Source organism: Tenrec ecaudatus, chromosome 12 (genome assembly GCF_050624435.1).
Source record: "Tenrec ecaudatus isolate mTenEca1 chromosome 12, mTenEca1.hap1, whole genome shotgun sequence".
In the NCBI taxonomy this organism is placed as follows: Eukaryota; Metazoa; Chordata; class Mammalia; order Afrosoricida; family Tenrecidae; genus Tenrec; species Tenrec ecaudatus.
The window spans coordinates 76,704,647-76,722,615 of record NC_134541.1 but is presented as its reverse complement, the minus strand read 5'-3'; the positions used below and the strand labels follow the sequence as shown (position 1 = coordinate 76,722,615).

The 17,969-nt window shown below is 38.7% G+C and overlaps 1 protein-coding gene across 4 annotated transcripts in view; it reads right to left on the bottom strand.

Moving 5' to 3' along the window:
• Window positions 1-17,969, bottom strand: part of ERCC6 (ERCC excision repair 6, chromatin remodeling factor) — a 112,182-nt gene that overhangs the window by 83,309 nt on the left and 10,904 nt on the right. For all 4 annotated transcript variants that reach the window (XM_075564170.1, XM_075564173.1, XM_075564171.1 and 1 more), the window contains exon 4: window positions 3,240-3,348. In XM_075564170.1, coding sequence (XP_075420285.1) covers window positions 3,240-3,348 — 109 coding nt within the window. The remainder of the gene's footprint in view (window positions 1-3,239; window positions 3,349-17,969) is intronic.

The following is a 17,969-nucleotide window of genomic DNA, read 5'->3' as shown; positions in this document are numbered from 1 at the left end:
CCAGTAGGTTCCATCTTTGGGATATTTTCTTTCATAAAGAAAATACTTCAGTATTGTATCTACTTTTCTCTTTGTCTATCTTCTTATAAAAAATGATTTCTAAGAGTTTTTACCCATTCTAGATACAAGTGTCCTGACTGATACATACACTACACGTATTTTCTCCGTAACGATAGCCTGCCTGTTCATTCTCTTAACACTATCTTTTGACACCAACATTCTTAGTCATATGTAGTCCATTTAATAGGTTTATTCCTTTATAGTGAGCATTTTTGTGTCCTGTTTACGAAGTCTTTATCTAGCCCAAGATCATAAAAGTGTTTTTAATGTCATATTTTAAAAGCTTTGTTTTACTATTCACTCTTGGATATACAATTCATTTAGAATTTTTGCATATGGTGCAAGGAGTCAAAATCCATTATTTTCATAGTTTCAACTAGCACCACTTATTGAAAACACTATTCTCCTTCACTTCACTGACCTGCCTCTTGCCATAAATCAAATGTTCATATATGGATGGCTCTCTGCTGAGCTCTTTATTCTGCCTCATTAATCTATCTTTGTGCCCAAACTGCACAATTTTAATTTATTAGAGCTTAATAATGAGTCTTGACATCTTGTTCTTTAGGACTGCATTGGCTATTCTTGGCTCAATGCATTTCCATGTAAATTTTAGAATCTGCTCTCAAATATTCTAGCTCAACCTAGTCTCTTCCAAATCCCAAAATTTTTTATTGAAATTGCAATGAAATGATAGGCAGCAGAACTGACATCGTAACTATACTGAATCTTCAAATCAATGATCATAATGTTCCTCTCCATTTATTTAGGTCTTCTTTAATTTCTTGGTGCTATTTTACAGCCTTTAGTGTAGAAATAGTACATAAAATTACTTCTTTTTTGGTTAAGGTTTTTCCTTTTCTTAACATCTCTCTTAGGTATAAATTTTTGCGGGCATTGGCATCTTTATTAAATTAAATATTTTTAGTTATATGGAAATACAACGGATTTTTATATACTGATGTTATGTTATAGTCACGCAATACTACCAATGGAATATCCATTGACTCTTCTACATAATAATCATATTATCTGTAAATATTGATGGTCTTATTTTCTGAATCCTAGTGACTTTTCTTCCAATACTACACTGGTTAAGAACATCCAGTAAAATGTTTGACAGTAAGCACACTTGTCTCATCTCACACTCTCATCCCAGGTGAAAGAGGTCAAAGCCAATTTTCACAACGTTTCTTTGTTTTTTCTTCTTCCATTTATCCTCAATGGATCTAACACTAGAAAGAATTCCCCGTTGATAATCTTCACAACAATCTCATGGAATGGCTCACCATGTAGGGAATGGGGGCGGGGGGGGAGATAGAAAGCTCAAGGAACCAAGTGAGCAGAAAGTGAAAAGTCAGCTACTCATGCCTATTTCATGGGCACAAAACAGAATGACAGAGGTTAACGTTCATAGCCAAAATCCACACCTAGGAAAAGTAGAGCTGAGTCCACAAGTCGGGATTCTTAAATACTAGGTTCTATAACTATCTCAGATAGGGTTCAGGGTACCAATGAAGGGGGAAAATCATTGGAAGAAAGGTGGCAAGAGAAGCCAAGCGTTTGAAGGGTTTGCAAATGCCTAGATAGACACATGTACAATAAGACCCAGGCGTTAAGAAAAAAGGTCATGGTCAGAAACCTACAGGCTTGTTAGATACTGTAATTCTGGTAGTGCTGCAGGGTAAGTGGTGAACTGTTCATTATAAGGTGGGCAGACCACCCGAAAGCCACTCCATGGGAGAGAGATGACGTTGTCTGCGCCCATAGAGATTCACGGCCTTGGAAACCCTATAAAGGGTCTCTCTGAGTAGGAACCAACTTGGTGGCAGTTGGTTAGTTTGGCATTACATTGGTGGCTATAACTGCTACGGTAAGTAGATGGGATTATTCAGGGAGAGACTCAAGAAGAGGGCTCCACTAAACAATCCCCACAGACATAACATTGAAAATATGGCCAGAAGAGCTGACCAGAAATAAATGAACAGACGTAGTCAGAAAACCAGGAGAGAGAGGGCACAGGAAGTGTCGGGCTGCACGGGTGAAGAGGTGAGTCTGGATCTGGAGAAATGACTAGCTCTAGGCAAAGACTGACCAAAGTGGCAACCTGAGGTGAACAATAGAAAACAAAAACTCTCTCCAATAAGGGAAATGGAGCCAAGCAGCAGGAAGCACTAGCTGTAGGCCTAGCCAATTCTTAGCCTGAACATTAAAAGCACACCTAATCTTTTTTCTATTGCCTCAATAAATTCGTTAAAATTTTCTCATCTTACGATAGCAAACTTATGGAGCTAGTAGAAGATATTTGCTTGAAGATCTTAAATGCTAAGAAGGCTTGAATTTCAAGCAGCAAATGACTGAGTAGCTGTAGATAATCTCTGTTCTCTCTGTCTACACATAGGAAATAACAGCATAGTTATTTAGCTCCACAGCCACATAGTTTCCCAAAAAGTTTTCCAGAAAATGACCATTCAAGGAAGACTGTATGGCCCTGTCTAGCCCAAATAAAGATGGCGTTTTTTATTAAATACTTTTATCGGGGGCTCTTACATCTCTTATCACAATCCATACAACATTCATCCATTGTGACAAGCACATTTGCATGTATGCTGCCATCATCATTTCAAAACATTTTTTCTACTTGAGCCCTTGATATCAGCTCATTAAGCTCCATTCCTCCTCCGCCCTCCCTCCCTCATGAACCCTTGATAAGTTATAGATTATTAGTTTCATATAAAGATGGCATTTTTAAAAAAAATTGATGCTTGAAAAGCCTGAAAAATATTTTATAAAGATATATAAAAACAATTATATGGAAGCTAATTGATGATTCTGAGCTTTCAATTTAATGAAGATGTACACAATTCAATCAAGATGTTGTTTTGTTACCAACTTAAATACATAAAACATACTAAATTTCCAATTTATTAAGTATAAAATAAAATTTACAACAGAAGCCTCTAATGAGCTAAGTAAAAAGTTTTACTTTCGTTCTCTAAAAACCCATATGACTTAACAGATTTGGTTTTGCAGGTATGGAGGATGAAATTTCCCTGTTTTGACAGTAAAGGCCAAGAGATGCATTTTCCACAAAATCCAGCAAAGGCTGAACAAAATCCTCTCCACTCAGTCGAGGCATCAATTCAAGAGAACAGTACAACGGGTCAAAGATTCCTTACCTGCATCTTCCTCCACGCTGACAGACTCTATTTCAACTTGTACCTCTGCTCTTTCAAGGGTGGTTTCAAGATGTTTTTGTTTTGCTGTGATCTTCTTTAGCTGTTGTTCCTTAAATGGCAAAAACCAAATATAGACAACAGCAATGAAATCATTACTAAATAAAAGGAACCATTAAAAACTTAAACACTTCAATCAACAGCATAATGCTGTGGACTACGTGTGGCACTGCTAATCACACAGTTGGCAGTTCAAACCACCAGCCACTCTGAGGAAAAAATGAAGCTGTCTATTGCTGTAAAGATTCAGTCTCAGAAGTGCTTTGGGTTAAAACCAACTTGATAGCAGTGAGTTTGCTTTGGGGTAGAATAAGGGGCAGAACAGGATGGCAGTGTGAACGGAAGCTCCTGTTTTCTCTTCCAACTTCCTACTTACTGAACACTGAATAACAGCAAGCCCAGACTGAGATCAGAGAACTTTCTGGATGGCAGCTAAGAGAAGCAGGGATGGCACAGAAACTGGGAGAACCAATCCCCTGACATCAAGAGTGCTCGCTCCTTGCAGCCATTCTGACTAGGTAACACCCCAAACAGGGAGCACAGAAAAGGCAGTAATCTGAGGAAGGAAATTGTAGCCCAATTTGTTTAAAGGAATATTAACTAGCCGTGGAAGTTCTCGGGCCACACAACTAGAAAGGGGCAAAGGGAGACAGGAGCACTGCAAAAGAGTGCTGGCGAACCTCACTGCAGCCCAAGACAGGCAAGCACAGGACTGGAAGAGCACGTACAGCAGGGCAAAGGGAGTACTTCAGATTGACAGGTCAGCATAAACGGAAATGTCCTACAGCAGCATACCATTCGGTGACCCTATGCAGGAGCATCCACCATGAGGGAAAGAACAGAGTCAGCCTCCTTAACCACAGGAAAGTTTAGCCCCATCAATTATGTCAGTGCTTGTGACCAGTTAAACCCCTCCCCTATGCATGCATACTGAATGTCAGAGAGAAAGCATCCATAACTCCTAAATCAACAGTGAAAAAAGTCCAAAGGATAAGAATTCCCTCTAGTAATTCTCAAAAGATGCCATTCCCTGCCATTGGGTAAATTTTGATTCATAGCAACCTGGTATGACTCCTGTTGCAGCAGTAGGTTACATATAAGGCTGCTAACCACAAGGTTAGCAGTTTGAAAGCACCAGCCGCTTTCAGAAGAAAGACTTTCTATTCTTGTACAAAGTGACTGTCATGGAAACCCACAGGGGAAGTTCTACTCTGTCCTATAAAGTCACCAGGACGGTATCAACTAGAACTAGATGGCATGGCAGCGAGAACAATCCTAGTGGACTAAGAAGAGCTGCCCCCATGTGTTTGGGGATTGTATATCCTGGCAGAGGAAGCTTGTCTTGTCTAACTTTACCCTCGGGGCGGTTAATTAGTACCCCAGCTTCTTAGTTGCCAATGGGCACTTGGCCACTGTGCCCCTAGAGCATAGTCAACATTTCCAACAAAAACCAGAACATATGTAAAATTTAACAAAAAGGTTTACAAAAAATAGTAAAACAAAAATCAAGAACAGGAGGGCCAGTCAAAAACAAAACATGAACTAAGGAAGGCACAATAATTTAAAGAATTGATCATAATCATAAGTGGATGGTGCCCGGCTATCAATAGGTAGAGCGTCTGGGGTCTTACAGGCTTGAAGTTAAACAAGCGGTCATCTAGCATAGAAGCAACAAGCCCCCATGGAAGAAGCACACCAGGTTGTGGCAAATGATCATGAGGTGTCGAAGGGATCAGGTAACAGGCATCAGAAGACCCCAAACAAATGAAAAAAACATATTGTTGAGAACAAGGAGGGTCGGAGCAGAGACCCAAAAATCCATCTGTAGACAATGGGACATCCCCTCACAGAAGGGACACAAGGAAGGGATGAGTCAACCAGAGCACGGTATAGCACCAACGAAGCCCACAATATCCCTCTGGTTCCTTGAGGTTTCCTCACCCACCCTACCCCCACTATCATGCCCCTAATTCTGCCTTTCTCTGTGGGCTATACTAGAGCATGTGCACAGGTTCAGATAAGAAATAAAGAGCTCATGACACACCAAATCCAGGAACAGGAATGGTAGTATCGATAATGAAGAAGGCACCATTGCGATCACATAACCAGAAGGGAGACAGTGGTCACTGTAAGATAATAAAAATAATCATTTATAATTTATCAAGAGTTCATGAGAATGGGGTGGGCGGGGGGAAGAGAAGCTGATACTAAGGACTCAATAGAAAGTAAATGTTTAGAAAATAATGATGGAATGTACAAATATGCTTGATACAATTGATGTATGGATTGCTGTAACAGCCCCTAATAAAATGATATTTTAATTTTAAAAAAAGAATTATTACAGACTACACTGCTAAGTAAGCTTAAAGAAAGCAAAAAGCACACTGAAAACAAACTAAAGAAGAGCAAGAAGCAAATAGAAGAACAAAACCAGAGTCAACATGGAAAATGAAAACACCAAAAAGACAAAGACAACTACAGGAACTGAAAATAAAAGTTGATTTAGAAAATCAAGGGAAGTTTTCAACAATAAAAACAGAAGACAGAATAAATGAACTAGAAGACAAAATAACTGAATTTATCAAATCTCCAGGGAAAAAATAACAAAGAAAGTAAAAATAATCTCAAAAGGAAAAATGGGATTCAATCACTAAATCAAACATTAGAATTACTGCAACTCCAGAGCACAATGACAACAAAGGCACAAGAACTATTTCCCAAAAAATAATCAAAAAGAATTTCTCAGTTCTGAACAGAGAAGAAAGTATTTGGAAATACAAGTTACACAAACTCCACTTAGAAGAGACAAAAAAAAAAAAAAACCAAACAGATTGTGTGCCACATGCTAATAAAATTCTTGAAAATCAATTTTAAAAAAGTATTCTGAAAGTAGAAGACAAAAAACATAAAACACAAGAGACTTTCAAAAGAATCAACATGGACATCTCCTTAGAAACTCTAGAAGCCAGAAAACAATGAAATAAAATATATAAAATACTGAAGGGAAAAATGCCAACCAAGATTTCTTTACCCAGAAAAGTTGCCATTAAAAGTAAGGGGGAAAGCAAAACAGCTCAAACAAGCAGACACAAACCAACCAACCCCCTGACAGTGAGAGTTTTTAACTCATAGGGATGCTATACGGTTTCCAAAGCTTTCTGGGAGCAGACAGCTTCGTTTTCCTCCCGAAGAGTGGCTGGTCTTGGAGTCAGCAGTCCAAAAGTTACCTGACAAAGCCACTAGTTTGAGAGAGAAGAAAAACAAGGATACTCATTATTAACCGTCTTATTCAACGTTGCACTCAAAGTCCTAGCAAGAGCACTAGGAGAAGAAAGGGGAATAAGAAGTATCAAAATTAGAAAGGAAGAAGCAAAACTATTTGCAGTCTCGGAAGATTCTAAAGATTCCACAAGAAAACTAGTGAAAGTGATAAAACCTAACATGGCAGGGTAGAAGATCAACGAACAAAATCAACTGGCTTTTTCTACACTAACAAAATTACACTGAAAACAAACGAAGACAATGACATTTACAATCACCCCCAAATCTATAAAATACTTAGGAACTAACAACTGGAAACACAAAATACAATGAAATTACAAAACACTACTTTATCATAAGAGACTAACTCAAAACCCTCACTACCATCAAGTTAATTCTGCTTGATTGGCAACCCTATAGGACAGGGTAGAACTGTTCCTGTGGTTTTTGAAAGTGTAACTCTTTACAGGAGTAGAAAAATCTCATCTTTCCTTTGGAGCCACTGGTGGTTTTGAACTGCTGACCTTGAGGTTCTTCATTATAAGGTCAGTTGTTCAAACTCACCAATGGTTCTAAAAAGAAAGATGAAGTTGTCTGGTCCTGTAAAGAGTTAAGCCAGGGAAACCCTAGGGAGCGGTTTGACTCTGCTCTGCATAGTTGGTACGAATCAGAATGGATTTGGTGATACATTGGACAAGGAGTCAAAGTCCATTCAGTGGGGATAAAAACAGTCTCTTTAACATACAGTGTTGGTAAAATTGGACACCAATTTATCCCCCCTCCACTTAAAAAACAAATAAACCAGAGCATTTTTTAAAAAGGGAAATCAAATGTTAAAATATTACATGTTAACCTAACTATGTCTGCCATAATTAACTTTACAAAGCTCTCAATCTAACATTAGGACTATTCACATTCCTCAAATATGATCAAAGGGGATTCACGGTAGGCTTCATCCAGATGTGGACACTGCAAATAGATATTTTAAAAATAAATAATAGTTTTGGGGGGAGGTTGGTTTTGTTTTTAAATATAAAAACAATCTGTCACTGGAAAAAATAGTTTAATTGTATTTTGTCAGGTATTTAATATTTTTCATTAATATTTTAAAAGTCTCATAATATGATCTAGTTTTGTGTACTTCTTTTGTTGTTCAGATTTAATATTAACTGTATGAAAAAATAAACTACATTTCGATATACCATTTTTTATACTTAAAATGGTCTTTAGGGCAGCAAACCAGTTGTTAAGTCATTGAAGACCTCCACTGCCCGGCTGGCATTTGAAACATCAGTGACATTAGCTTTCAGCAACCCACAGGCCACTGCAGCAGGACACACTGACAAATGGTGGCTCTGAGGCCAGTGACACAGCACAATGGCCCCCAGGGCTTCCAAGCTGTAAATGTCCACAGGAGAAGCCTGCCTCGTCTTTCTCCTGTGGAGTGGCTGGTAGGTTCAAACCACCGACTTTCAATTAGCAACCAAGTGTTCCAACATTGTAAATCCGGCCTTACCACAGAGCTTGATTCTTTGAAACCAATATGTTAATAAAATACTTGAGTAGATCTGTCTAGCATCCGGAAACTCACAAGTTTTAGGTTTATTTTTCTTTCTTCCAAATGTTTGTCAGAGGTAACAGTCATAGAAATATATCTACTTTTTCCCTAAACCTTGGTTCTTTTTCTGGGGGGAGGGGGGTGTTTCTTTTTTTAAAATCATATTTTGGGGGCTCTCACAGCTCTTATAACAATCCATTCATCCATTATGACAAGAACATCCATACATTTGTCGCCATCATACTTTTCAAAATAATTTTCTTTCCACTTGAGCCCTTGGTATCAAAACCTAATTTTTTTTTACTCCTTCCCTCATGCTCCCACCCTCAGGGACCCTTGAGAAGTTATGTATTATTATTATTTTCATGAGGCTTAATCCATGTGGGGACCCTGAAAATAGATTTGGGGCTTCCACTGTCCTCCATAGCCTTCTACAAACCAGGTGTTGACAATTTAAAATCTGTTATCATTCGTTTATTAGATCTGGACTATATAATTTATAATCCTTGGGTCACATAGGATGGTGTGCTTCTTTCATGTGGACTTAGTTTACACTTCATTTCGACAGCTGGTTGATTGAAAACATGCCTTTAACACCCAAGATGCTACTCTTTCTGATAGCCAGGCACCATTTAGTCTCATCACACTTTGCTACAGCACCTATATCTACAGTGATGTCTTCATGAGAGCATCAAGCAGGGCCATGTCATAAGAACTACTTGTTCATCAACTGAGGATAGAATTAAGTGCACGCACAAACCCCATTTCTGCATCTATGATTTATATATGTCTCTGGTTCACCTTAGAGCTATCATTGTCATTTTGTGTTAGAGAACATTATCAATCATCCCCCTGGAGCATCACTTTCACTGCCATCAAGTCAATGCTGATTTACAGTGAACCTACGGGGCAAGGTAGAACTACCCCTTAATCAAATTCTTAGAGTTGAAGAAAGACAAATACAATACTATGATAATAGCAGGAGACTTCAATACACCACTTTTGAAGAAGTATAGAACGAGAGAGAAATTCAATACAGATACAAAATAACTAAATAAAACCATTAAAGAACTTGACCTCGTAGACCATGGTTCTCAACTTTCCTAATATTGCAACCCTTTAATACAGTTCCTCATGTTGTGGTGACCCCCAACCATAAAATTATTTTTGTTGCTACTTCATCACTATAATTTTGCTACTGTTATGAATTGTAATGTAAATATCTGATATGAAGGATATATCCATTGTTACAAATTGAACATAATTAAAGCATTGTGATTAATCACAAACACAATTATGTAATCATATATTCTGAAATACTTATTTCTAATTACAAATAAATGAAATTTTGTCTTGAAGCATGGTGTAGCATGGATAACAGTCTTCGTGCCGAGCACCTGCCTGTGGGCAGACCAGTCAGTCTTAGAGAAAGATAGAGGAGCAGTGTCTCAGTTCCTAAGACCATCGGAACTGTGTGTTTTCTGATGGTCTTAGGTGACCCCTGTGCAAGGGTCTTTCAATTCCGAAAGGGGTCGCAACCCACAGGTTGAGAACCGCTGTCTTAGACATATACACAACACATAACTGAAAAAAAAAACACAATATACAATCCTTCCCAGAATATATAGAAGAAACCATAAATTTGGTCATGAAGCAAGCCTTAATGTATTTAAAACACGGATATATTACAAACGATTTTCTCATACCACACTATAAAATTAGAAATCAGCAACAATAAGAGCAAGGGGGAAAAAAAGCCAAACCCATGGAAACTTAACACCATGCTTAAAAACTACTGAGTAGTTGAAGAAACCAGGAATAAAACTTAAAAATTCATTGATACAATGAGAACAAAAGTACAACATACCAAAACTTTTGGGATACAGTAAAAGCAATACTAAGAGGGCAATTTAGAGTAGTAAATGCATATACCAAAAAATCATCAAAATCAACACTTTAACCTCTATCTTCAACATTTAGACCAAGAATAGCAAAATATGCCTTCAGCCACAACGAGAAAATAAATAATAAAGATCAGAGTAGAAAATAGCAAAACAGAAAAAATAATCAACAAGACAACGAAGTTGGTTCTTAGAAAAATTAGCAAAACTAACAAAAATGATAAATTTTAAAAAATGGAGATGATGCAAATATCATAAGACATAAAATGGGCGACATGACATCAAAACCAACTGAATGAAAAAACTAGTAACACAATACTATGAAGGACTGTACTCCAACAAATTTGAAATGGACTGTGTTAGCCAGATTGACTAGAGAAACAAATTCGTAGACATGCATATGTAAAAGAGAATTTTTTATCAAAGAGCAATTATACATTAAGAAAACATCCCAGCCCAGTCCAGATCAAGTCCATGAGTCCGATATGACCCTTTATGTTAATACTAGTCCATAAATTCCTCTTTATAGACTCACACAGATGCAATGATGCTGAATACAGGAAATCACAGACCAGTGGGTGGAAAGCCTTGTGGATGTACTGGCAGTGGAAGACTCTCAGCATTAGCATGGTCTCCATATGGCTTCTCCAGTTGCAGGGTTCTGGCTCCATCAAGGGTCTTCATGTGGCTTGTCAGCAGGAAAATAAGCAGAGTGACTGGCCTCCAGTGAGCTATTTATCTCCTTCGCGGATCCAAATGAGGTCATCAAGCTGCAACCTGACTGGCAGGCTCGACTCCACCCCTTCGTAAGTTGACAGGTTACGTAACTGCCACATGGAAAAATATCTAGAAACACACAATCTACCTAAATTAACATAGACTGATATAAAAATTCAATATCCATAAAAGAAACACACCAGGTCATTTTAAACTCCCAACAAAAGAAAAGGTGCAGAACTATGAAACTATTCTAAAATAAAGGAGTAAACACTCCCAAACTCATTTTATGAAGAGGCTATATATATCCTGATACACAAACCAGGCAAAGACATTACCAGAATAGAATACTACAGATCAATATCCCTTAAGAACATACACAAAAACTCTCAACAAAATCCAAGCCAATAGAATTAAACAATATTTTTAAAATTAATCATGGCCAATTGGGATTCATACCAGGTATGTAAAGATGACCCAACATCAGAAAAGCAATGTAATCCTCCATACAAATAAGACAAAGGAAAATAACTACTTGATTATAATTGATGCAGAAAACACATTTGGAAAATTTCAACAACCATTCCTGATAAAAATTCTCAAGAAAATAGAAATAGAAGAGAAAATCCTTGACATAATAAAGGTCATATATATATATATATATATATATATATAAAACCAATGGTGAGAATCTCACTCAATGGGGAGAAACTTAAAGCATTCCGCTTGCAAAATAAACAGATAAGAATGTCTTTTATCACCACTCATATTAAAAATTATGCTGGAAGTCTTAGTTAGAGCTGTTAAGAAACAAAAAGAAATCAAAGGCATCTAAATAGGCAAAGAAGTAGAACACTCGCTATTTGCAGATGATATGATCCTATGCATAGAAACCTCAATCGACAAAAAAAATTCTTGGAAATAAATCAGCCTGTAAGGTCACTATATAAAATCAATCAGATAGAAGAACTATAAAAATCTACTATGAAAACATAGGGACAAACTTAAATGCCCTAACACAGACATAAACACACAACTAAACAAACCATATATACTCGAGTATAAGCAAAGTTTTTCAGCACATTTTTTTGTGTGCAGTTTTTGTGGTAAACTTAGGTGCCTCGGCTGATATTTGGGTCGGCTTATACTCGAGTATATGCGGTAACAGAAAAGCAGAAACAGAGGTAACTACTAAAAATAAGACACTTATGTGCACTAAACAACTTCATCAAAAAAGTAGAAAGAGAACCCACAAACTGGTAAAAATTTGGGGAACAACACACTCGACAAGGGACTATTGTCTAAAACCTATAGAAAACTACATCATCTCAATAAGAAAAGATGAATAATCCCATTTAAAGTGGGCAAAGTACATGAACACACAGTTCATTGAAGAATACATTCAGATGGGCAACAAACATGGAGAAATGCTAACCATCACTAGCCATCTGAGAAATGTAAATCAAAACGGTGAAATAACCTCTTACATTAGCAGTGACAGCAAAGTTCAAAAAAGCAGGAAGTAACAAATATCAGAGAAGATGTAAGGGGTCCTGGTGGTATAGTGGTATGCATTGGACGCAATCTGCAAGTTGGTAGTTCCAAACCACCAGCTGCTCCATGGGGCCTTTCTTTTCCCATTATGAGTACCATAAACACACAGGGGCAGTTCTACTCTGTTCTATAGGGTCTGTGTGTCAGTACCAACTCCTTGGCAGTGAGTTTGGTTTTAGAGGAGAGGAGATGAAGAAAGTGGAGCCTTCACACACTAGGAGTGTAACTATAAACATATATATCGCCACTTTGAAAGCCACCTCACACAAGGGGGACTAGAAATTCCATATGACCCAGCAATCCTTTTGCTGGGCAAATAGCCTACATAAATGACATAACACAAGCAGACATATGCACACCCATGTTCATAACAACACTGTTTACAATAGAAGGAAGATGAAACAACATAAATATCCATCAGTAGTAAGAAAACTGGTACATACATACAATGGTATTATATATTGCTAAAGAATGACGATGAAACTATGAAGCACTTCATGGCATGGATAGTCCTGAAGAACATTGTGGAATTAGTCAATCACAAAAGGACAATGATTGTAGTATGAGACTGCTATTATTAAAAGAAAAAAAACTCGCACACAGGCAGGGGACAGAACAAGCCCAATGATGCGTCCCAGTTACATCAACTCCCCTCCCCAGACGACTACATCAGAGGACAGCACTGAAGATGCGGCCCGGGAGAAAGTGGCAGGTCTGCCCAGACCACACGGGACACATTGGGGGATGGTGGGTGGGGAGGTGGACAGCATCCCCACCAAGCTTCGAGGACAACCTTCCCACTAGGAGCAGTCAATGAATAGAGAGAACCATAGGGCCGGCCCCATCACAAGACACAATGTCCCCTTACTAACCCACAGTGCTACAGGGGCCAGCACAGAAGCCACAGTGTGGGAATTGTACCCAGTCTGACCCCCTAAAAACCAGGGAATAACACAAAGGGAGTTCAACAGAGCAACAAAGGGATCAAAGCAACAAAGTTCCTGAGAAATTATTAAAATAGACTTTAGACTGGGGGAGCAGGGCTTGGTACAGCCTGGCTTGCCAAGCAGGGTTTGGTATCAGACTCGATCAGAAAACATTCATAAGGGTCAGCAGACAGATTTGGAACTATTCATAGGTTTTTCTTCCTTTTTTCATGTCTATTTATATAAGCCAAGCAGGATAAGCAATCCCGAGAATTGGTCTAATAACCTGGCATTCTGTGATGCTCACCTTTCCGACAAGATCGCGCAAGACAAAATGGGTGCATAAACTAATGTGGCAAAGAAACCTGATGGTGCCCAGCTATTTATAAGATGTAGTGACTGGGGTCTTAAGTAAGTTAAATAAGTGGCAATCTAGCAAGGAGCAACAAAGCCCACATGGAAGAAGCACACCAACCTGTGATCACAAGGATCAGATATCATGCATCAGAAGACCCAAAACAAACAACCAGATTGATGCAAGCGAGGGGGGTTGGAATGGAGACCCAAAGCCAATCTGTAGACAATTGGACATCCCTCACAGAAGGGTCACAAGGAAGGGATGAGCCAGCCAGCACGCTATATAACACCAATGAAACACACAACTTTCCTCTAGTTCTTTAATGTTTCCATCCCCCCACTATCATGATCCCAGTTTTATCTTACAAATTTGGCTGGTTCTATCTTACAAATCAGAGCACATACACTGGTACAGGTAAGAGCTCTTGACACACAGGATCCAGGATAGATAAACCCCTCAGGCACAATAATGAGAGAATCGATGCCATGAGGGTAGGGAGAAGGTAGGGAGAACTGGGGGAGAAAGGAGGAACCAATAAAAATGATCAGTGTACAACCCCTAGTACACCTTCCTACAGACAAGTGATCTTTGATAAAGTGCCAAAAAAAAAATCAAATGGCGAAGAGATAGTCTCTTCAACAAATGATCCTGGCAAAATTTGATTTCTATTTGTAGAAGAATGAAACAGGACGCATACCTCACTCCATAAACAAAAACAATGGGGTAAATATATAAACCCTAGAACTAAAGATCAATGAAAAACCAGGAACTTAAAAACTCTAGGCACAAACACACTATCAAATACAATGAAAAATATATCGCAGCAAAAGATAAAATAACTGACTGGAACCTCCTCTAAAAATAAGACTTACATGCATCAAAAAGTCAATGAGAGGGCTCAAATAGAAAGCAAATGCTTAGAAAATAATGATGGCAACATATTACAAATATATTTGATACAACTGATATATGCCTCCAATAAAATAATATTTTAATAAGAGAAAAATAGAGAATAAATGAGAATCCACAAACTAGGAAAAAATGTTTGTCATTGATATATTGGACACGGACAAATTTCTAAAATCTTTAGAAACTGCCAATACAAGCAAAAGATGACTAATAAGACTAAAAAACTTAGACTCTGTCCTTTCAAGGAGCGCCACACATGCTTCAAAGGCTATGCCAGAAGGGCTTGGGGTAGAGACCTCACTAGACAATCAGACATGTTTGCTCTTTTGGCAGCCCATGCTGCCCTCCATAGTCTTCACCAACACACAATTCAAATACGCCAACTCTTCTTTGGTCTTCCTTATTCTGAGCTGTTTCATTAATGTTCTGCTTTACCTCTCTAGCTTCTACTATGCTCTACTTCTCTACTTTCTCTCTCTTGGTTCTAATATCCACTGTTATGGCTACAAAGAACTCATACAAAATTCATGATTAAAGGGTTATTAAAGAAGTTAACAAGTTGCAATGGCAGTGAGAAATGCTCAGAGTAGTTGTTTTCCAAGACATATGATAAAGTTTCAGGTCTGCTAATAAATGCCCAAAGGGGGCATATAGCACTGCTAGAAGTCTCAGCCACAAGGCATTCATCTCAGAAGCATCCCACTCCAGTATTCCTCAGCCCACTCAGCTCCACTGTCGTGGGTCAGCCAGTCCAACTTCCCACGTTAAGTGCCCAGAGGCACTCCACTCTTCAAACCAACCTCCTGCACAAAAGCACTTATCTCTACCTGCTCCATGGATTGGGAAGTCCGCCACTCTGTTCAATGGTCTGGCTCCTGGTCCTGCAGAAGGTTTACTGTGCAGGGATCTTGGGTTCAGTGGACATGCTTCACTGCTGGTTCTTGCTGATAAATGTAAGCCCTTCTCTTGCTTCTCAGAAGGTTCTTTTTACACAGCAGGCTGGCACACCACGGACTACTGTTCACAATTACTCACAGGTAAATCCTAGCACTCTCTTCCCCCACCTTCTTACCAGATTCGTGCAGGGAAAGGTCGTTTTGTGGAAATTAGAGACTTCACTTTGGCTAGAAGAGCCACATTAAATAAGTCATTACCCCTAGAACGCAGTGTCCCAACTTTCATATACATATGAGGCAACTGAAAATACCAGTCAGGTGCAGCTTAGTCCTCAATCCTTGCTTTTTAACACTTTAAAGATGTCTTCTGCAACAGATTGATCCAATAAAATGTTATCATTTGATTTCAACTGCAGCTTCCATGAGTACTGATTGTGGGGCCAGGCAAGACAAAATCCCTGACAATTTTAATATTTTCTCCATTTAACGTGATGTTACCTACTAGTGTAGTTGTGAGATATTGGTTTTCTTTACATGTTGTTGTAATCCATACAGAAGGCTACAATCTTGATCTTCAGCAAGTGCTTCAAATTCTCCTCCCTTTCAGCAAGCAAGGTGTGTCATCTACATAGCACAGGTTGCTAAGAAGCCTTCCTCCAATTCTGATACTGCATTCTTCTTTATCCAATCAGCTTCCTTGATTATTTACTCAGTATACAGACTGAACACATATGGTGAGAGGATACGACCCTCACACACACCCTGCTTGATTTTAAACCATGCAGTATTCCCTTGTACTGTTTGCACAACTGTCTCTTTGTCCAGGTACAGGGTCTGCATGAGCACAACCTGCTGAAACCTTTTCACTTTGGGTGACCAGCTGGTATTTGAATTAACAGTGACACAGCTTAAAGCATCACAGCAAAACACAAGCCACCAGAGCATGGCAAACCGACAGACAAGTGGCAGCCACTCAGCATAGACCCTAAAGAAACAAAGCACAAGCCAGCAGAGCATGGCAAACCGACAGACAAGTGGCAGCCACTCAGCATAGACCCTAAAGAAACAAAGCACAAGCCACAAGTAGATATAAGCATGCCCATATTCATCACAGCACTATTCACAATAGCAAGAAGATGAAAACAATCAAAATGCCTATCAGCGGAAGAAAGGTTAAATAAACTACGACATATAAACACAATGAAAAAGTATGCATCATTAAAGAATGATGATGACACTGTGAAACGCCTAATGACGTGGGTGGATTTGGAGGATTCTGGGCTAAGTTAGTCAATCGCATAGAGACAAATTAAGAAAGGTTATTATACCAAAGGAAACAGACTTCAATTTACCAAGTGTGGGAGGGTAAGATAAGAAAGGAAAATTAATAGGACATAAGGAAGACAATATCCAACATTAGGGAGAAGCAAAGGGGGCGAGGGGGTTGGCAAGGCTGGGCAAGCTAATGGCTGCTGTTAGAATATACCAAGGCTTGAGTGAAGCTCACTTCCATCCTCAAAATGACATCCTGACTCTTCAATACTTTAAAGAGGTCTTGTACAGATTTGCCCAATTCAGCGCATTGTTTGATCTCTGGACTGCTGCTTCCATGAGCACTGACTAGAAACTGAGCGGCCTATCTGGCCTCCTCTACCCCTCAAAATCCTAGCCCACCATAAGCTTGAAAGGGTCTCTGCAAGTGCCTATATGAGGCCAGCTGTCCTCTCTTTGACTCAGGAAGGGCACAGAAGCAGTTCTAACATGTGGGCTGCAATGTGGAGTTGGCTGGACTGAGGTGTGGAAAGTGAACCATGTTTATAAACACACTCCCACTACTACAACATAAGCTGTAAAAGACCGGACTCCACTTGCTAAAATGAATAAATCACAAGCAAAAGAATCTGTTAGTCATTTCAGATGGCAGAACTGAAATGATCAAAACTAGTCATTTCTATCTATTTCAAAATATTTTAAAGTATTATATAAATCCTGAAATAGGTTTCCAAACTCACAATGTTGGACACGTCTGTAATAGCATTTGCTCTCCATTTTTAAAATGTTTCAGTTAAAAAAACAAAGGTTTCTTGAGTGAGGGGGAAATACACATGGATTAAGCCTCTAGTCACTAGAGAGTCTAGTGAATCTCCTCTGACCAAAGGCCAGTGATTTGAATAGGCCTGCTATCATGCACTGGAAAGATTATGACTGCAGATTGAACACCGTATCTTCTGATCTCCCTTTTGACTCCTTTTAAAGTTCAGCTTCTAATATTGTCTGCTTTTTCATTGAAGTTTTTTTCTGTTTTACTGTTGTTGTTGCCTTATTGGGGGGGAGGGGTGTATGTTTTTCAGTATATAAAATCCAGAATAGGTAAATCTATAAAGATAGTAATTGGATTAATAGTTTCTTGAGAGTATGACAGGGGAGATTGGGGGGGGGAGGGGAGCTAATAACAATGAATACATGAAAAGAGAAAATGTTCTAAAATTGCTTGTGATGATGATTGTACAACTTTTTAATATGATTGAACTATTATTGTATAATGGGCAAATTATATGCCAATAAAAATGTTTAAAAATGTTTCCAATCCACA